The sequence below is a fragment of the Nerophis ophidion genome, linkage group LG04, assembly GCF_033978795.1.
Source record: "Nerophis ophidion isolate RoL-2023_Sa linkage group LG04, RoL_Noph_v1.0, whole genome shotgun sequence".
NCBI lineage: Eukaryota > Metazoa > Chordata > Actinopteri > Syngnathiformes > Syngnathidae > Nerophis > Nerophis ophidion.
The window spans coordinates 33,283,742-33,306,487 of NC_084614.1; the positions used below are offsets into that span (position 1 = coordinate 33,283,742).

General features: G+C 38.5%; 1 protein-coding gene across 4 annotated transcripts in view; it reads left to right on the plus strand.

Annotated features, from left to right (window-relative positions):
* The window catches only part of gabra3 (gamma-aminobutyric acid type A receptor subunit alpha3), a 310,113-nt gene that overhangs the window by 220,263 nt on the left and 67,104 nt on the right, over positions 1-22,746 (plus strand). For all 4 annotated transcript variants that reach the window (XM_061897864.1, XM_061897866.1, XM_061897865.1 and 1 more), the window contains exons 5-7: positions 6,557-6,777; positions 13,496-13,578; positions 19,695-19,838. In XM_061897864.1, the coding sequence (XP_061753848.1) occupies positions 6,557-6,777; positions 13,496-13,578; positions 19,695-19,838 (448 nt within the window). The remainder of the gene's footprint in view (positions 1-6,556; positions 6,778-13,495; positions 13,579-19,694; positions 19,839-22,746) is intronic.

The following is a 22,746-nucleotide window of genomic DNA, read 5'->3' on the forward strand; positions in this document are numbered from 1 at the left end:
TATTTATCTATCTATCTATCTATCTATCTCTCTATCTATCTATCCATCTATCCATCTATCTATCCATCTATCTATCTAAATATCTAAATATCTATCTATCTATCTATCTATCTAAATATCTATCTATCTATCTATCTAACTATCTATCTATCTATCCATCAAAATATTTATCCATCCATCCATCCATCCATCAGGAGAGTTCTATCTATCTATCTATCCATCCATCCTACACTCTTCTAATGTTGTTTTTATAAGTATACTTGTAATTATCAATACAAAAAAAGAAGATCCCCTATTTACTTGAATACAAAGTGGTGTGTTTTTCTTTTTAGAAAAAGTTGTCTATTTGTAGCAGGGGCATAGTACCAAACTCTGGACCCCCATACACAATATTAAATTAAATATTAAGTGGCATGAGTATGAAATGTAATAACCATATAACCTATCATTGTTAACTTAAATATAGTTAGAAACCTGTCAAGTTGTTCTTTACTATAGAGCGTAAAATAGTGATTAGCTGATTCACATAGGACAGGGGTGTCCTAACTAGTGCGGCACGCCAAAGCGTTCAGTGCAGCCAGTGTGACATCACAAGGTTAACAAGAAAATTGACCTGTGGTGTGTTTTTAACAAAATGTATTCACCTATTCATATACACATACATATACATATATACACATATACACATACTTCAGAACTCTATAAATATAAATATTAAATATTATCTTCAGTGGACACCATTTTTTGTAAGTTTAATCGAGGGTCATTGAATGCACCACAGTTATGTGCAATGGGATGCAAAAGTAAAATTTGTACATTACTTTCTCCTACGCTGCCACAAATTGTTTTTTCACTTCATCCTTTTTCCAAAATGCTGGTGCTGTGTGTGAATGGTTGAAGGCGAGCTTTGATGACGTTATGACGTCCGTGTTGAATGAAGTGTTCCAAATGAGGTTTTCCGCATTCCAGGTGGAACGAATCATTTCGCATTTTTGATTAGGAGTGTAGGTAGTCTTAGACTTTCTTAATTTGATTCATGCGGTTACGTCGGGGTCGCATGGTTATGCCCTGGTCATTTCCCCAAGATGCAGATGGACGTTCGGAAGCAGTGCGCAGGTAAGAAAGAGGGTTTATTACCATAACTGGGCAAGGATACAAAAATTAGGAATGTGCCGCTGGCACGAGAAGCTATAGAAAAACTAGCACAGGAAAATCAGTGTTGTGTGAAGTAAACAAAACAGCCAGACCGAGTGTGGCGAGAGGCAGGAATAAATAGAGGTCTGATTAGTGACCAAGAGCAAGTGAATGTCCCGACAACTATTCAGAGGAAGGTGAAAATAATCAGCCCCTGTGGCAACTGAGAAACACAAACCCGGGTGCTGAAAACAGAACTAAATCAACAACTAAGGATATACTAAACTTAAACAAAACATGATCTGGGCAAGGGATAATGACACAAGCAACCTTGTTATTGAACTTATACAAATATATACAAACCCGATTTCCATATGAGTTGGGAAATTGTGTTAGATGTACTGTAAATATAAACGGAATACAATGATTTGCAAATCCTTTTCAACCCACATTCCATTGAATGCACAACAAAGACAAGATATTTTATGTTCAAACTCATAATAATTAACTTAGAATTTCATGGCTGCAACACGTGCCAAAGTAGTTGGGAAAGGGCATGTTCACCACTGTGTTACATCACCTTTTCTTTTACACTTAGCACTTAATAAACGCTTGGGAACTGAGGAAATTAATTGTTGAAGCTTTGAAAGTAGAATTGTTTCCCATTCTTGTTTTATGTAGAGCTTCAGTCGTTCAACAGTCCGGGGTCACCGCTATCGTATTTTACGCTTCATAATGCGCCACACATTTTCGATGGGAGACAGGTCTGGACTGCAGGCGAACCAGGAAAGTACCCGCACTCTATTTTTACGAAGCCACGCTGTTGTAACACATGCTGAATGTGGCTTGGCATTGTCTTGCTGAAATAAGCAGGGGCATCCATGAAAAAGATGGCGCTTAGATGGCGCATATGTTGTTCCAAAACCTGTATGTACCTTTCAGCATTAATGGTGCTTTCACAGATGTGTAAGTTACCCATGCCTTGGGCACTAATGCACCCCCATACCATCACAGATGCTGGCTTTTGAACTTTGCGTCAATAACAGTCTGGATGGTTTGCTTCCCCTTTGGTCCGGATGACACGATGTCGAATATTTCCAAAAACAATTTGAAATGTGGACTCGTCAGACCACAAAACCCTTTTCCAACGTTTCTGGATGTTGTTGATAAATGGATTTCGCTTTGCATAGTAGAGCTTTAACTTGCACTTACTAATGTAGCGACCAACTGTATTTAGTTACAGTGGTTTTCTGAAGTGTTCCTGAGCCCATGTGGTGATATCTTTTAGAGATTAATGTCGGTTTTTGATACAGTGCTGTCTGAGGGATCGAAAATCACGGTCATTTAATGTTGGTTTCCGGCCATGCCGCTTATGTGGAGTGATTTTGTCCAGTTTCTATTAACCTTTTGATGATATTACGGAGCGTAGATGTTAAAATACCTACATTTCTTGCAATTGTACTTTGAGAAACGTTGTTCTTAAACTGTTTGACTATTTGCTCACGCAGTTGTGGACAAAGGGGTGTACCTCGCCCCATCCTTTCTTGTGAAAGACTTAGCATTTTTTGGGAAGCTGTACCCAATCATGGCACCCACCTGTTCCCAATTACCCTGCACACCTGTGGGATGTTCCAAATAATTGTTTGATGAGCATTCCTCAACTTTATCAGTATTTATTGCCACCTTTCCCAACTTCTTTGTCATGTGTTGCTGGCATCAAATTATAAAGTTAATGATTACTTGCAAAAAATAAAAGGTTTATCTGTTTGAACATCAAATATGTTGTCTTTGTAGCATATTCAACTGAATATGGGTTGAAAATGATTTGCAAATCATTTTATTCCATTTATATTTACATCTAAAACAATTTCCCAACTCATATGGAAATGGGGTTTGTACATTTTCTAATCACATTAATAACATATTTTTTTCATACATTAAATATGTGAAGTGAATTATCTTTGTATAGCGCTTTTTCTCTGGTGAGTCAAAGCGCTTTACATTAGAAAATCCATTATCTACATTGAAGATACATTTACACCAGTGTGGGTTAAAGTGGGAGAAAGGTGAGTGAAGTGTCTTGCTCAAGGAAACTACTATTCGAACCAGAGACTCTCAGGTTTCTGGTCGGCGCTCTACTATCTGAGCATTGTCTCCCCATATTTAAATCGCTGCTAAATTACTTGCATGACGTACACCACAAAACTAAACTTTAAAGTTTGAACAAATTTGTCTTGTGTTAACTTTTAAAAGAACAAATACATATTAAGACAATCGGTACAAAATAGATGTATGGATCGAAAAATATTAAATCTTGTGGTTCAAATCAGTGCCAGGGTATATAAAAGTAAAAACACTTGCAGAAATACAAATGTGTTCTAAAGTCCCACATAAATGAAAGTTTGTCAATTTGCTAAGGCAATACCAGTTTTACATCACCAAGTCTTTAAGGTGTTATAATATGTTCTTTGTACATATGTATTGTGACAAAACATAAACATTAGCTACAATAAACCTACTGTATGTGTTATGTACATGAGGGGTGGAAGGACAACACCACGAGGAAGCTCTGGTTACTGGGTTTATTGTAACCTTTGATGAGTGAGTGGGAGGTGTATGCTACTCTATGTGTTTGTTGCAGGACTGTATGATTTTAACCATGTGAATATTACCAGGCAATGTTGTAAGTGTGTGTTGGATAAATCCTTCAGCAGTCCAAAAGGGTGAGACAAAAAGGGGGTCCGTAGGCAGGCAGGTGGTCGAGGGCAGGAGAAAAGCGACAAGGTCCGTGTCGAAGCGATGGTCAAGGATCGAGGGAGGCAGCCCAAAGTCCGGAGGGAGGTCAAGGCACAGAACTCGAGCACACGGAACAAGACGGGTACTGCGGGAGGAACACGGAACATGAGACGAGGGAACAAGGAGGACGAGAAGAGAGGTATTAAGGACAACAGGAGGGAACCCAGAGAAGTAATGCTTACTGCAAGGAGTTGACAACGTTCCGGCGTAGGCTCCAAGGGTCCACTGGTCTTTATGCTGCCAACCTGATTTTTCCCAGTTGCGCTTATTGCTGATTGCTGATAGTCTGCAGCTGCATCTTGACGCGGGCATACTGCCAGCCTGAGTGCTGGAAGAACTAGCAGCGGGAGAATTGCGGGTTTGAGACCGCGCCGTGACAGTATGTTCAAGATTTTTTGTATTCAGGCTAAAAAATATAACAGTGTTTTTTACTGTAATATACTACAGTCCTTAGCTAAAATTAAAATACAACATTTAAAAAAGGGGGTTGCCTTATATTTATGGTATATCATAAATATAAACACCAGTCATTATTTTTCTTTTCTTTCCCAGCATTTTCCCCTTCCTGTGTTATACTGTCAGCCGGAGTAGCCCGGCTTTCTGTCCAGTCCACGTTGGCAACATTTGGCTTACACACAGCTTGTAAAAAATCAGCTCTTTTCAAAGTAAAGCACGCCAGTAAAAGACGATTGGTTGCACACACCATTTACAAGATAAAACAACACTTGGATAAGCATAAACATATACAGTACAGCAGTGCCACAGTTTATGAGCTTAATTGGTTCTGTGGCGGTGCTCTCAACTCAAAACACTTGTATCTCACATCAAAGTCTCCCATGAAAATTACTTAAAATAAATCTATTTGGTACTTACCCGCCCTTACCAGAATATGATTAAGTGTATGAAGCACTTAGCTTCACTGTAACCACAGTGGGAGACAACGAAAGACCGGTGTGTTGTTTCCTTTAATGTTAAAAAGCTTACAATGTTATGCAGAGGTATAGTTATAACAATTTTATGGACAAATTATACTATTTACAATCACCGTGGAGAGTATGCGGAAGTATGAAGGAAGGCAATATTGTTTTATAAATATCCCTGCAATGCTTCCACGGTTTGATTTCAAATGTCTGGGACTTATGCAGATCCCAAATACAAAAAAACGGGTACAAATAGGTGACAAAAGTTGGTTTTGCATAATGGGGCCTTTTTAAGTTGGGGCACTCTTAGGTTGAGGTATCACTGTACTTAAGTTGATATAAGGACAGTTTAGATTTTGTCAAGCCTGCCATTTTTCCCTGGGAAACTCCTGTATTTTTGCCCTTCTTTGCTGGCGCCTATAGTTCCCGTATTTTAACATGAAAAAGTGTATCTTCAGTATTGCGGTAACATCCTGTTGGCGAGGTATATACATTAACTGAATTGTTTGGGGGAAATCGAAGGACCTGAGGCCTCACGTTTCCCCTTCACTATTAGTCGTATTCCTGAAAAATCAGTTTCCTCTACAGTGGACATTTAATTGTGGTCTATTATCATATCAGAGTTACAAAAGAGCTCTGCTGTTTTTAAGGACCTTCTGCTAAAAAGCTTTTCAAAGATCATCTCTTTCCACTGTTGAATGCGAGTGTCTCGCACAAAGATTTTTTTCAGTGAATTTGCGGGCCACCAGTTGAACAGCCCACATGATTAAAATAAGAGAAAACCTAAAAAAGAACATTGTGGAACACTACAAGTATGACTGAATACATTGAACAAATGACGACTACTAAATCTGAAGCAAACAAGATACAGCAACACCTGAGTTATCAATCATAACTGACCTTACGGAAAAAAAAAATGAAAAAGGGGAGGGTCTAAATGGGTGCCTTGAGGAACGCCTCAACCACAGGATTGAACCCCAAGTTTTCTATGTTTGCCAGCACCAATAAAACATCAGAGCAATGATCTGCCAATATGTTTACAGTGGTCCAAGTTATTAGGAATTTACTGCAAAAATGTTTGTGTCCCAACTTTTCAACTGAACTCGAAGGTGCTGGTATGCTCTCATGAATACCCCTGCTCTAGACTGTAAAGTTAGGCTTTCGAAATAAAAGCACATCATTTAAAACACAGTAGCACCATAGTAGGCAATCAGGTCTTTCCATCAGCACATTACCTTTTTAGGTTATATGCTCCCATTAACATGTTGTAATTGCACTTTGTTCCTCCTATTCTACAGAAGAATTCCCATGTTTTCAAATGTAACACTTTGTTTATTGCTAAAAGTTAAAGATATGCACGTTACTAATTGAAGACTGTAAACGGTTGAAGCCGTATGTATGTTTGGGTGAATGGTTGTTTGTTTGTCTACATACAATTGGCTGGCAACCATTCCTAAGTTTTGGATCGACTCAGGCTCTCCATGATCCTGAACAGGAACAGCAGTAAAACATGAATGAATGGATTCTTATGAGCCACTGAAACTTCAAAGTAAAAAAAATTTGGGGGAGAGCCGTGGGGATATATTATTATTCTGTTTCTTTGAAGAACGAAAGCCATCAACGGAAATTGTTATTTCAATGAAATTCCTTATTTTTATTGAACTGTAGTCGCAAACAACAAAACTTGTACACTCTTCCACACACAGGAGTACACCATCGACGTGTTTTTCCGCCAGAGTTGGAGAGATGAGAGACTGAAATTTGACGGACCGATGCAGATTTTGCCGCTCAACAACCTCCTGGCCAGCAAGATTTGGACACCTGACACGTTTTTCCACAACGGGAAGAAATCTGTGGCCCACAACATGACAACTCCGAACAAACTTCTCCGACTAGTTGACAACGGCACTCTTCTCTACACGATGAGGTAGCAGACACTGACATGTTTTAATGAGTTTAAGACTACATGTGTGGAACTTCTGAGCAGTGTTTTATTTATAAACCCTTAATAGCTTAACCTAATGTCACTAAATTGTTGGAAAGGAGGGAATGATCGATTTTGCTCCATCGAACCTCTTTATGGGCAATGTGATATTTTGGGACTGGTAAAATTAATGTTTTAAGCCACAGGTGTCGAACTCAAGGCCCAGGGGCAGCATCATGTTATGTGGCCCACGAAAGCCTGGAAATCATCTTTGTCAATCATCCTTATCAGTCACACCTCGCCACATTGTGCTTTAGATATAACAGCTTTACCACATCGCTGATTATTTGTTTAAGCATATTCTACAATTGTCCAGTCTTCAATTAAACATTTTGAAGTCTAAACATGGCTAAATACTGTGAACGGCTTCCTGCCGCCATCAAGTTGGTTGCATGGACCATTGATGAAGTACATCGCTTCACACAGGTTTGACTCATTATTTTGTAATAAAGCTGCACGCAGTGTCGGCCGGTCGCTCTTTCAGCTCCTCCTTCGCTGCTCGCGCCGGTCTCCTTTTCAGTCGTCCACGTCTTCCTGTGCTGGTCTTCGTCGCTTCGTGGCTCTCGGTGGTTCTCACGCGTTTTTGTCCTCCTGCCGGTTCTCCTACTCCTTCTCTCCTGATTGCTCCTCCTTCTCCCCTTTTATACAGCAGGAGGAGATGCACAGTGTCGCTTCCTTCAATTTTCACCCTAAAAAATTGCATGTACTGCATGCAATTACACATCCTTTAAACTTTAATATCGTCTGACCATGCAACAAATATTATATCATGATATATTCCAAACGTTTTTTTAATTGTTAAAATTAAAAAATCTAAATTGCTTGCCACCTTGACCTCTAAAATCAAAACAATCCATCAATTTAGAATCGAACAGTTAATTGTCATTAATCATTAGAGCAATTTGTATTGTAATGATATGAAATAATACACACAGGCTAATGTGTAATGATATCATGAGGCAATTATACGTCCATGTTGACGTCCTTTTAAAGTCAGCCGTAACTGTGATGTGGCCTCAATGAAAATTAGTTTGACACCCCTATTGTAGGCAAAACAATAACCTTTGCTATATCCTCCAGAAAATCAGCATCCTCATTTTTGTTTTGCATATTTTTTCCAAAAAGTGTTAAAAAAATAGCCGAAAAACCTATGTCCACTTCAGAGAACGCTGGTTCTCATCAGTACATGTCTAATTGCACTCAGTGTTAAATTAACTTTCCTCTCTAATTTCCAATTGCTAACGCAGTTCCACTGCTAAACTATATTAGGTAATTAGTCAATGTCTTTGCATTTCGTTCTGCACTCTTCTTCTCTATCTTCCCAGTACCTTCCTGTGTTAGTGAGGACTTAAAGTCATTCGGTTGCGTACATTATTTAAATTCATCTCCACAGGGACATTAATGTATGGAGGAATATCTAAAGCAGTCTACTCAGTTTGTGACCTAATATTTCTCATGTGAAGAAACTGATTGCGCTGTCAGGGGGGGAAGCTGACATAGCAACCACTGGAGCTGGATCATTTACTATTGCACCAAGGCAGCTACTGTTTATCTGATTCTTTGTGAGAAGCTACAGAGAAGTGGTTAAGAATGTGACCAAAGGGGCTCCTATTCGAGTCCCTTGTATTCATTACAGAGAGGCCACTGACAATAGGACACCCCATTTCGTCCGACTGCTGCAAAACATGCTCCCTGTTCTAATGTGTCACTATACCTGTGTATGCATGTGTGTGTTCAATTAACTGTATTTTGTTGAGCAATGGTCTTCAAGAGGGGGTCTGCAGAGGTGCTGCACAGGTGTTGTGAAATGTTTAATTATTCGACTTTTTTTTTTTTTTTAATATTGTCCGCCAACCTCCGCATTTTTTTCTACAAGTTTAAATGTCTTCAATACACATTAGCATCGATCCAACACACTGTAGTGTAGTTTAGAAATGGCATGGGCATCGCCACCTACTCACTGTACGTTTCAGGTTTAATATAAAAACATGGATAAAAAATCACATTATTGTTTTCATGTTATTATTTAAGGTAGATAATTTGCAAGCTGTACTGTATTATTTGAATATCTTAGCATTCCACAATAACAAGTTACCTTTAGAACAAGTTTAATTCAAAAAAACATTTTTTTCCAGGCTATGAGTACAATAGAGATGCCCAAACTTTTTTGGGGGAAAATGAAATACTGAATCCAAAATATTTTATATGTGTAAATATGACGAATCGTGTAAAAAGACAAAACATCATGTCAGGTTACAAAGCATACTATCAGTTTTATTAGTATTAGTATTTGAGTGTGAATGTTGTCTGTCTATCTGTGTTGGCCCTGCGATGAAGTGGCGACTTGTCCAGGGTGTACAACGCCTTCTGCCCGATTGTAGCTGAGATAGGCACCAGCGACCCCAAAGGGAATAAGCGGTAGAAAATGGATGGAGGGATGGACGTCCCTCGTTTAGCTCTCTACCAGACATTATCGGAATGAATGAATTTCCGCGAAGTAGGAATCATTAATTGTAAATCAAATATGTTCATAGCTAGAACATAGAAAAACCTGTCTAAGACCTTCCAAAAAAGTTGTTTTTAACATTATGGGTCCTTTTGCATGAAATAACACTGCCAGAGACAGTCAATCACTGAACACAGTACTAAACAGCTTGCTCTGACTGGTTTTGTCTCCTTTAGTGGCCAATACTACTGTAGTATTGATATGTTCAGTTTATTTTGTCATTTTAACCTTATAAATGCCTAATTTAGGGCCAACAAGTTGTAATATATATGTATATATATATCAATCAATCAATGTTTATTTATATAGCCCCAAATCACAAATGTCTCAAAGGACTGCACAAATCATTACGACTACAACATCCTCGGAAGAACCCACAAAAGGGCAAGGAAAACTCACACCCAGTGGGCAGGGAGAATTCACATCCAGTGGGACGCCAGTGACAATGCTGACTATGAGAAACCTTGGAGAGGACCTCAGATGTGGGCAACCCCCCCCCCCTCTAGGGGACCGAAAGCAATGGATGTCGAGCGGGTCTAACATGATACTGTGAAACTTCAATCCATAGTGGCTCCAACACAGCCGCGAGAGTTCAGTTCAAGCGGATCCAAGACAGCAGCGAGAGTCCCGTCCATATATATATATATATATATATATATATATATATATATATATATATATATACATATACATATATATATATATATATATATATACAAACATGTATGTATGTATGTATATATGAATGTATGTACATATGTATATATGTATGTATGTATGTATGTATGTACGTATGTATGTATGTATGTATATATATATATGTATATATGAATATACATGTATATATATATATATATATATATATATGTCTTGATGGGATTATCCAGAGAATAGTGCTCGATACCGTGGTAGAGCGCAATATGTAGGTGTGGGAAAAAAAAATCACAAGACTACTTCATCTCTACAGATCTGTTTCATGAGGGGTTCCCTCAATCATCAGGAGATTTTTTTTTTTTTTTTTTTTTTTTTCATCTCCTGATGATTGAGGGAACCCCTCATGAAACAGATCTGTAGAGATGAAGTAGTCTTGTGATTTTTTTTCCCACACCTACATATATATATATATATATATACTGTATATATAGATCAATATACATCTAGATATATAAAATATATTGTGCAATACTAAGATATTCGAATAATACAGTACAGCTTGCAACTGTGGCGCTAATCCTGATCTACCTTGAATGCTAACACAAATATAAAAATGTCATTATTTTTTCATGTTTTTAATATTAAACCTGAAAAGTACAGTGGCCATGCCCCTACCATTTTTAAACTTCACTACAGTGTGTTGGATCGATGTTAATGTGTATTCAAGACATTTAAATTTGTAGAGAAAAATGCGGGGTGGCGGACAATATTGTAAAAAATTTAAAAAGTCTAATAACCAAAAATATCACAACCCATGTTCACTTTGTTCTGCTCAAGGACAAAACACAATGAGTACACCCTGTGTTTGTATTTTTGCAAATACACACACATCGGGCCAGATTTTTTGATATCCTAATACCACACACTAAACAGCATGTGCAATCTATAAAAAAGCATCGACAATAAAAAAGTGGTGCACACCACCTTATTCAAAGTGGAAGTCTACTTTTTTTAAAATGTTGCCTATCGTTCACAAGAGACAAGAAGACAAAGGGTTTTAATTTATGTTCGCTTTCCAGCAAATCTGCTAGTACTACGTGTCTAGCAATGCAGCCAGTGGTGTGACATCAGGGCCAGCAAGGCCTTCTCTGCTGGCCAAACATAACCAGAATTCATGATCATAATTAAACATAAAAGTAATTTTTAATTTACTTTACCTAAACATCTAAAAATATTCATATTCTCTTCATGTCATGTTATATTCCTTCTAGCACTGTTGTTAGTTTTTATCCAATTAGAATTCAGCTCGCTTATGTTGCCATGCTGTACCAAATCTGCCTGGAGCCTTCAGAATCGACAATGCGGCTGTCTGTGCACTGTAAGTGAACGGAAACAAACATTTGACAGACAGTTGCGATAGCCAATCAGATCATGCGTTGTTATCAGTAAGGCCTTTTAGCTGGCCTAAGGCAGATATATAGTGATCTTATGATCAGGTAACATGAGAACTACATTACCCTGCAGTAGTGGAGAGCATGTGCAGTTGCCCCGTTATAATGTAGACATGTCGGTGTAGAGTAAACTTTAAGAAGTCAGCCAACACGGCTCGTCTGCATCTATTATGATTGGACAGGACAACCCATATATTTGCTAGAAGGATATTTCATGAGAAACTACATCTTATAAGAACATCTCGGCCAACCCCAGAAGCTAGCTCCGCTGTCGATGAAACGTAAGTTCAGATATTTTATTTCTTATTTTTTTCACATTTAAAATGTTTTATGCAATTTTAATTTTGACAGTACCACATACGATATGATTTAATTGCTGATGCATGGGGATCATTGATTTTTAAATGCACCAGAAAATAACTTGTTTTGTACAATGCCCAGTAGTGCGTAAATGTGTTCCTTTATAGTATTTCTCCAGCGATTGTCATGTGGTGACATCAATGATGGTATTTTGAGAGGTAATCATTGAAATCGGTTATCACTGAAAGCCTTGGTGGGAAACGCATGGCCCGCCACTGAATGCAGCTAATGGGAGCAATCATTCGTTTCTCTAAATCGCTTAAAAAATTAATTGAAAAATGGCCAACAATACTGGATCTACGTTCTGTATCCTGTATGATAACCAAACTGTAGCGACTAAGTTAGTGGAAGAGCAAACACTAAGGAACTCTTTTTCTTTTGTAGTCACACATTGGCGTGCTACGGTATTAGTCCCCCGCCCCCTTTAAATGACGATTCTGCATTTACTATATGCATCATCATGGAGACACTCGGTCATTTACTGCACATGCTAAAAGGCGCTCGCAAAACAGTGATCAGTGTTGCTGAATCACATTACGCGTGCTGTATAATATATTTGCATCTTTGCTCCCTATAATTTTGGCCGTTTTGATGCTCAGCATATGTTCTGTACATTTATGAAAGCAGAGAAGCAAAATGGATTGCACGCCTAGTTCTGCTTACTTTTGTGTGTGTTATTAGGTTTGGACATGTTTTAGTACACATAAATCTTTAGTAAATTAGGCCTAAAGTATCTTTTTGGTTTCGATGGTGAGAAGAGGTGCCAGGAACGAGACGACGCGAGACTGAACAAATATGCGCGTGCTTAGGTTAACTATTAGGTTCATTGTATAATGCCCGAACAACTCCGACAAGGAGGGGCAGCAAGAAGGACAAAAGCATGTGAGTAAAGGAATAATCGAGGGAGAACACCCCAGATTTCGTAGGGCACGGTCTTCTCTCTAGCACTAGTATTGCTACTAATTGGACTTACTCCATTCATAGAATTAATTGTTTATTTTAATTTCCTCGACAAGCCATTAAAACAGAAGAACCTGGGAGGACTTTGCCTTGAAAAGAGAAGATCTGCAATGTGGTGAAGCCGCGATATTTATGAAGCTTGATTTAACGAGGGTACGACTGTAAACATTTCAGCTTTTTCTTATTACATGATGTTTTTTTCCTTGTTTTTTCTTCTATTTGTATTGGTAATTAGTTGGATTTTATTTTGACAATATGCTGTGGGCCAACAAAACTATGCGGACCACACTTTGGACGACCCTGAAGAAGGGCCTCCACTCTCCTTCTTTACATTAATTCGGAAGTCTTTGACCTGGGAAACATTTAAGTTATAGGAATAGAATATCATGGAGTAAATGCAGAGTTTGAATACGACAAGTCAAACATTAAGAGGCTATAATTTTCTAAATGGACTGTGCACAATACATTATTTCCCAAACAATCAACCAATTACTTATGTGATGTGGAGAGAGCTCCCGGACTATTAGTAGTATTGCCTAATCAGTTCAATGTTTTTGTTATTATTAATTTCTAACCAAACAAACAAAAAAAAAAAACTTATTTTTCTCTCCCATTAGACCCCTCTTCCCTCCTATTGGCTTGTGTTTTCACTGGTGTTCTCTCTCTCCTCTTCCCTTTGACCCCTCTTGACGCCCACTCTTGCTGCCACATCCATCCTTCCTCACATAAGGTTGACCATTCACGCCGAGTGCCCCATGCACCTGGAGGATTTCCCCATGGATGCGCACGCTTGTCCCCTGAAGTTTGGAAGTTGTAAGTCACACCTAAATGTCAAGAAATCAGTCAAGAGCTTTTGTCAGCCCTGAAGGGTGTTATACTCGCAGCCCTTTTTTTGGTCCAGCAAAGGAATAACACATCTTTAAATTGAAACAAAAAGTATTGACATGAAACTAGCATTGTCCAAGCATTAGGATATTTAAAAACATATAGATTGTGCTAATTCAGTGATACTCAAATTGTGTTATCGGGCTCCATCTAGTACAGGGGTAGGGAACCTATGGCTCTCGAGCCAGATGTGGCTCTTTTGATGACTGCATCTGGCTCTCAGATAAATCTTAGCTGACATTGCTTAACACGATAAGTAATAAATAATTCCGCTGGTAATCACAGTGTCAAAAATAAAGTTTGAAATATAAAACATTCTCATGCATTTTAATCCATCCCTCTGGTTTCTACCGCACCTGTTCAAGAAGTCGCATTAATGGTTAGAAGTACTTTTTTTATTGTTGGTTAACTTCAGAATAACAATATTATTAAAAAGAATAAGAGACTTATTATACTCTAAAAATGTTGGTCTTACTTAAAAATACACGCATTTAGTTGTATTCAGTCTTAAAAAAATATTATATGGCTTTCACGGAGATACTTTTTAAAATATTTGGCTTGTATGGCTCGCTCAGCTAAAAAGGTTCCCGACCCCTGATCTAGTGGTACGCCAAAGAATCACTTGATTGATAAACAGTGTTTTATTTTCCTACATTTAAAGTGTCACTGTCCAAACTGGACAACGATATTGAATATACTTGTTAAATAAAACATCTGCCTTGTTTTTAATTAATATTTTCGCCTACTGTGCTACTGTATTTTAATGTTGGTCATTATGGTGGTACTTGGTGAAAAAAGTTTGAGAACTACTGATCTAATCCCTTAAATGTCAGTACAAGAATCATGACTACAGCAACAGCTTGTAGAAACATTATTCCCATCAATCCTTATGTCTCAAAACAAATACACACAAAATGTTGGGAATATTCAACTATTAGATTACCTTGTTTGCAGGGCTGGTCAACCCAATTGTATTCACCCCGATCATGTGAATGTTACCTTTTTCTTGTATGAAACGATTTGTGTACAGTTTGAATGGAACCTAAATTTAACTTGATGCATGTTTTGGAATAATTCAAACAGATTGTATTAAGTTAAAAGTTAAAGTACCAATGATTGTCACACACACACTGTGTGTGGTGAAATTTGTCCTCTGCATTTGACCCATCCCCTTGATCCCCCCCTGGGAAGTGAGGGGAGCAGTGGGCAGCAGCGGTGCCGCGCCCGGGAATCATTTATGGTGATTTAACCCTCAATTCCAACCCTTGATGCTGAGTGCCAAGCAGGGAGGCAACGGGTCCCATTTTTTTACAGTCTTTGGTATGGCCGGAGTTTGAACTCCCAACCTACCGATCTCAGGGCGGACACTCTAACCACTAGGCCACTGAGTAGGTTATTTTGTCATAGTCTAATCTGATTCAAAAATATATGGCTGTTTTTTTTAAACGGATTATGATTATGTGTTACTGTAACTTGGTTGCGAGGTGTTAGTAATGTGCTGCTTCCAAAGTTAATAAAGCATATGTGTAAAATGAATATTTTTTCATTGAAGAAAACAAAACCTAGATGTCATTTGCACTTTTTCCACCTCGAAGAAGAAGTCTAAAACACTCTTGAAAAGAAATATACACGGTAGGAATTAGAAAGTTTAGTGAGGTCCTTTTTCGAGAGGTCGGCTCTGGTGTAGTACAAAGAAGACAATCAACCGTGACTATCTAGGAAATTAAAGTTGTAGGAGGGTCTAATAATAGTTGATTTGACTATCAACCTCACAGTTGAATTGTCTCACATTTGACTCGTCAGAATGGTGAATTGTGTACCTAAGGTCCCACGCGTACGTGTTTTAGGAGGATGTTCCAAAATGAGGGATGCTGGGCTCGTCGTGACACGTCGCTGCCAGGCCACAGCACCAAATTCGCCATCTGCCCAGGTGGAACTGGCCAGAAATTAGACCCGACGCGTGTAGCTTTGACTATTGCTCCCCTCAAGCAACGGACGGTAATGATTCTTCTGCAGGTTCATCTATGGCAGGGGTGTCCAAAGTGCGGCCCAGGGGCCATTCTGCAAAAATTGCAAAATTGATAGTATTGCAAAATTTAAAAAAGTGGAATGAGGTGAAATCCAATGAGAAATAGTGGCAATGTTGACACAAAGCTGCCATGCAGGCAGTTTTTTTTTTTCCTTTCGTCTTTATTGTTTTTTTTTTATTGCTCAAAAAAAAAAAGGACAAAAAAATCTGTTATAATGAATTATTACTTAAAAATTATCACTTTAAAATGTTTTATGTGGAAAAATAATTGCATATGTTGTGTGGTTGCCATATAAAATCATCAAAGTTTTGACAAAAGAGCATAAAACAAACAAAAATAATAGTTCTAACTTAAAATCGACAGTTGATCTTGAAATTTAAGTGTTAAAAGTAAAAAAAAAACTAATACAAATTAATCACTTTATGAGTGGGGAACCTTTCGGATCTCAAATATATTTAGTAGGATTTTATTTAACTTTTCACTGTGATTACTCAAAAATATTAAATAATTAAAATCAATGGTGTCCTGCATTATTGATCTTTGAGGGCTTTAATTGGTAAATAAAGGAAATATCCTGAGGAAATCAATAAAGTACTTACCTATCCATCTATCTATCCATCTATCTATCTATCTATCTCGCTATCTATCTATATACTGCATATTTCAGTTTTACTATAAAAAAAAGTTGTCTTTGACAGAAAAGGCATACAACCTTATTTGTTTTACTTTATATCAACCTCAAGTTGATATAGAGATTTACTGTAAGCATTAAATAAATAATAATAATTTGAATTATTTCTAACATATTAGTGACTGAGACCCTCTATGCTCCCCAGGAGCCCCAAGGATAAAAAAAAAATCCATATATTTTGTTATGGTTTGAAAATGAAAAATATCAAAATGGCCCCCCCATGCTTAAATTTTTCCGTGTGCGGCCCTCTGTGGAAAAAGTTTGGACACCCCGATCTACGGAAACGCTTGTTACGAGTCATTGTCAAGTTTGTTCGACTCCTTGGCTTTCTGTCAGAGCCAAAGCTGACTCAGGCAGGGTCAATCCAAACTATCTAATCTTTTGTTGTGTTTTTCCTGTTTATCTGAGAGTATTAGTCCTTTAAAGTGGAAAACGCACAAGGTACTGCAGTGGTTCTTAACCTTGTTGGAGGCACCAAACCCCACCAGTTTCATATGCGCATTCACCAAACCCTTCTTTAGTGAAAAATAAAAGGTGTTTTTTTTTCAAATTCCAGACAAAGTTGTATGTTTTTGGTAACACTTTAGTATAGGGGAACATATTCTAAGTAACAAAGACTTAATTTAGAGTTATTTGGACACTAGGGGAACATATTCTAAGTAATAAAGACTTAATTTAGAGTTATTTGGTTAGGGTTGGGGTTAGGGTTAAGGTTATAATAAGGCCATGCCGAATAAGGCATTAATTAGTACCTAATGACTAGTTAAGAGCCAATATGTTACTAATTTGCATGTTGATACTAAATAATGGTGAATATGTTCCCCATACTAAAGTGTTACCATATTTTTTTACTGGTGCACAAAATGAACCGTGCATGAACATCACCTTATTCAAACAACAAAACCAAGACAGTGCATAAACTCACAACAAATTACACACCTGCAAATCAATCAGCTGTTGCCGTATCCGTAATATGCCAACAGGGAGTAGTTTGTATTTAGAGTCAGGTGTGTTTTGACCTCGGCCGAACCCCTGAGGTCGACTCACCGAACCCCTAGGGTTCGATCAAACCCTGATTAAGAACCACTGAGGTACTGTATCTGCTTGTTTGTGGGGATCCCTATTAGCTGTGCTCTTACTAACTTACATGTAGCAAAGATGATAGCATACAAAAAATGTTTTGTCTGAATCTAACGAATCAGATTTGACAAAAAAAAATCCTTTGTAAAAGAAAGCCCTAAAAAGTCGTGACAAGATATTCGTATAGTGGTGAACATAGGGAAGGATCATTAATGAGGGTGTTACAATACACTCATCTCACAAAAACGAGACAAGCTGAGATATTAACAATTCCAAGGGTTCTTGACTGGCAGATGTTGAATTTTTCAAATTTGGGTCACAAAACAATGCCGGTGCAATTTGAAGTCTATATTAACTTTGCATATATGAGATTTTAACTAAATATGCCCTAGTGTGTGAGTGTGAATGTTGTCTGTTTATCTGTGTTGGCCCTGCGATGAGCTGGCGACTTGTCCAAGGTGTACCCGCCTTCTGCCGAATGCAGCTGAGATAGGCTCCAGCACCCACCGTGACCCCAAAAGAGACATGCAGTAGAAAATGGATGGATGGATATATGAGATTTTAACTGTTGAACATGTTTCTCCAAATAAAAACTAAAATGAAATTGTATACAAGTTAAACTATCCATCCATCCATCCATCCATTTTCTACCGCTTATTCCTTTTCGGGGTCGCGGGGGGCGCTGGCGCCTATCTCAGCTACAATCGGGCGGAAGGCGGGGTACACCCTGGACAAGTCGCCACCTCATCAAGTTAAACTAATATGAAGTAAATAGAATTAAATGTGTCATTTTTTTAGGGGCTTCTGTACTTCTGCATCTTTGGTATTGCAACTTTCAAGTATATTTCTGATTGTCTTAAAGGGGAACATTATCACAATTTCAAAAGGGTTAAAAACAATAAAAATCAGTTCCCAGTGCCTTGTTGTATTTTTTGAAGTTTTTTTTGAAAATTTTACCGGTCTCCGAATATCCCCAAATAAAGCTTCAAAGTGCTTGATTTTCGCTATTTGCGATGCGACTATCCATTCCCCTGTGACGTCTTACAGTGCTGCCAATGTAAACAAACAACGGGCGAATACCACAGCGAGTTATAGCGACATCAGCTCGGATTCAGACTCGGATTTCAGCGGCTTAAGCAATTCAGCAGATTACGCATGTATTGAAACGGATGGTTGGAGTATGAAAGTATTGAAGAAGAAACTGAAGCTATTGAGCGAATAGCTATTGACGCTATTCATAGCCATAGCATGGCCTAATAGCTGCGTTAGCATCGCCGGTAAAATGTGCGGACCAAACGATCAGGACTTTCGCATCTTGTGACACTGGAGCAACTTAAATCCGTCGATTGGTAAGTGTTTTTTTCGCATTAAATGTGGGTGTAAGGAAACGTAATATAATTGCAAATGCATCTGCAGGTTATCCATACATCTCTGTGCCATGTCTGCTTCAGCACCGCCGGTAAATAGCATGTTAGCGTCGATTAGCGTAGCATGTTAGCATTGATTATCTGGCAGTCACGCGGCGACCAAATATGTCTGATTAGCACATAAGTCAACATCAACAAAACTCACCTTTGTGATTTTGTTGAATTTATCGTTGCAAATGCATCTGCAGGTTATCCATACATCTCTGTGCCATGTCTGTCATCGCCGGTAAAATGTGGAGACACTCTGGCACATTCAATGGGGGTCTGGCGGCAGACACTTTCGCATCTTCGGGCCAGTGGTGCAACTTGAATCCCTCCCTGTTAGTGTTGTTACACCCTCCGACAACACACCGACGAGGCATGATGTCTCCAAAGTTCCAAAAAATAGTCGAAAAAATGGAAAATAACAGAGCTGAGACCCGGTGTTTGTAATGTGTTGAAAATGAAAATGGTGGCTGTATTACCTCGGAGACGTCACTTTCTGACATCATCGCAAAAAGACCGATAAACAGAAAGGCGTTTAATTCGCCAAAATTCACCCATTTAGAGTTCGGAAATCGGTTAAAAAAATATATGGTCTTTTTTCTGCACCATCAAGGTATATATTGACGCTTACATAGATCTGGTGATAATGTTCCCCTTTAACGCTAGGCGGCTGCAATGATGTTTTGCTGCTGGGGGAATAAATGCTAATTTTCACAATTAGTATTGGTATTAAATGGCACAAGGAAACAACAGCTCCCATTATTAAACATAAAAGTGTCCTTGGTTGATGACTTCCAACCCCGTTTCCTCTAACACACGTTTGGTCCACAGACGCCTACACCAACAACGAAGTGATTTACCTGTGGACCAAAGGAGACGAGAATTCCGTCGCCGTGGCAGATGGTGGTTCCAGGCTCAACCAGTATGACCTACTGGGACACGTTATTGGCAAAGAAACCATTAGATCCAGCACAGGTACCGCAGAGATTGAGTAACTCAAAGATGTTGTACATGCTGGCATGGGGGAACAGAAGTTTAGTTCTGACTCTAACAATTCACTAACATCAGCATTGGATTGTGCTAAACATCTACGCACTCCTGCTTTTAGGTGGTGCGAAAGGTGTGAAAAGTTAGCTCTCCATGTGTCAATTATAGGGATTGTTTGGTGTGCTCCAAAATGTGTCCTGCCCTTGTCAGCTGAAACAGGCTGCAGCTTTCCAAACATGTAAAGCCAGGACAGATGGAAAGATAAAGTACTTTGTGTTCAGTAACACATTGTTGATTCTAATTCAAAAAGCATTCAAGTTGCATTTTTTTTATTTTTTTTCCCAGTTTGACAGCTACTACAGGAAGGCTAAATTTATTTAATCGAATGGAATACTGCAGGCAGTGAGAAGAAGCTTTTAATGCCATCGAGGTCCTGCCTGTGAAATATAAGAACCTGCATAAAATGTATTGTAAATCACTGAGCTTTTTCCTGTATGTTGACACACAATGGCTCTCTGTGAGGAAATCATAGTCTGCCCTACTTTTTCCACACACTGTCAATCTGAAGTCATTTGGCATGATTATCTGTAATCAAGAATAACAACGGCTTTTATGTTTTCAAAGAAACTGTAAAAAATCCAATTCATTTTTTAATTACCTCGGCTATCTAGAAGTATAGAAGAAAACAATGTTACTCAGGTAGCCTACACATGTTCGATCGCGGTTAACCACAATTTTACACAAAGTTAGTTAATTGGCAATGAAGAGAGAGATTTTTCCGTGCTCTTATCCTGTGGTAGCTGTAACACAAATACAAGTAGACGGAATATAAATTTAAAGAGTAAATGAAACCAAATTTCTAGGTATAATGATTGATGATAAATTGAACTGGAAATCTCATGTAAAAAATATACAACATAAAGTAGCAAGAAACACGTTAATATTAAATAAAGCAAAACATGTTCAAGACCAAAAATCCTTCTACATTCTCTACTGCTCACTAGTGTTACTATATCTGAGTTATTGTGTAGAAATATGGGTAAATGACTACAAAAGTACACTTCATTCACTAACAGTTACAAAGAAGATCAGTTCAAATATTACATAATGTTGGATATAGAGAACATACAAACCCTTTATTTATTGAATCAAAAATACTGAAATTCCACGACATAGTGAATTTGCAAACAGCTAAAATTATATACCAAGCAAACTACAATCTTCTACATAAGAATGTCCACATTTTTCTCAACAAAAGAGGAGAAATATAATCTTAGAGACAATTTTTATTTAAAACATTCGTATGCATGTACAAGACTTAAAACCTTCAGTATATCAGTATGTGGAATTAAATAATGGAATGGATTAAGTGTTGCGATGAGGTGGCGACTTGTCCAGGGTGTACCCCGCCTTCCGCCCGATTGTAGCTGAGATAGGCGCCATCGCCTCCGCGACCCCAAAAGGGAATAAGCGGTAGAAAATGGATGGATGGATTAAGTGAAGAAATCAAACAATGTTCTAATATGATCCACTTCAAGAAGCTTTTCAAACCTAAAGTGTTTACAAAGTACAAAGAAGAAGAACCATGTTAAACATTTTGAATTTATCTCATCCATCCATTCATTACTCATCTCCATCCATCCATTTTCTACCGCTTATTCCCTTTTGGGTTCGCGAGGGGAGCTGGCGCCTATCTCAGCTACAATCGGGCGGAAGGCGTCGTACACCCTGGACAAGTCGCCACCTCATCGCAGGGCCGATACAGATAGACAGACAACATTCACACACTAGGGCTAATTTAGTGTTGCCAATCAACCTATCCCCAGGTGCATGTCTTAGGAAGTGGGAGGTAGCCGGAGTACCTGCGGGAACCCACACATTCACGGGGAGAACATGCAAACTCCACACAGAAAGATCCCGAGCCTGGGATTGAACCCAGGACTTCGAAATTGTGAGGCAGACGCACTAACCCCTCTTCCACCGTGAAGCCCATTCCACCATATGAAATATAACTAAGTTACTTCACCAATTATTATGTATTTATTCATTTGTTTGTATTGTTATCATTTATGGAGTATATTGTGAATAAATTGAGAATAGGAAGTGAACAAAAGTTTTAGCTACTGCTATGTTAAAGAAAAAAGGGTTAGGATTAAATAAGATCTGCTTCTTTCGACTCCTTTTCGAACATGTTAAATAGAGAAACAGGAAATTGTGATGTATCATGTTGTATGCATGTATTTTCGAAATGAACTCAAACCCAACTCCATCCATTTTTTACCGCTTGTCCCTTCCGGAGTGGGCGGGGGGATTGCTGGAGCCTATCTCAGCAGCATTTGGGGGGAAGACCCGGTACACCCTGGACAAGTCTCCACCTGATCGCAGGGCCGACACAGATAGACAGACAACATTCACACACTAGGGCCCATTTAGTGTTGCCAATCAACTCAACAATTAAATTATTTCTATCAGAAAAATAACTATTGGACTGTCCAGTAATTCCATCTTTGAGCTGATGAAAGACTTAAAGGCTGATTGAGAGAAAATCAGCCTTTTTTTTCTTTTTTTTTCTATGGTGTTTTTTTCATACAGGAGGTATATTATGAGCATACCTCCTATATGAAAAAATGTCACGCAACATGCATTTTCTTGCCACTGGATAATAGCAACACACCACCGCAGTTATTGCCAGTGTGTGGTGGTGTAGTCTCACAGAGTGCGCCTTCGGCATTCTAAAAATAGGCTCTGTTGTCTAGATTGCATATCTACAGTGCAAAAAAATGTGGCCCAGATTGTAGTTGTGTGCTGCATGCTCAACAACATCATGTTGGAACATGATGTCGGCTTTGCAGAAAATCACTCTCCATGGTGACAGCCGGTAGCACACACAAAATCA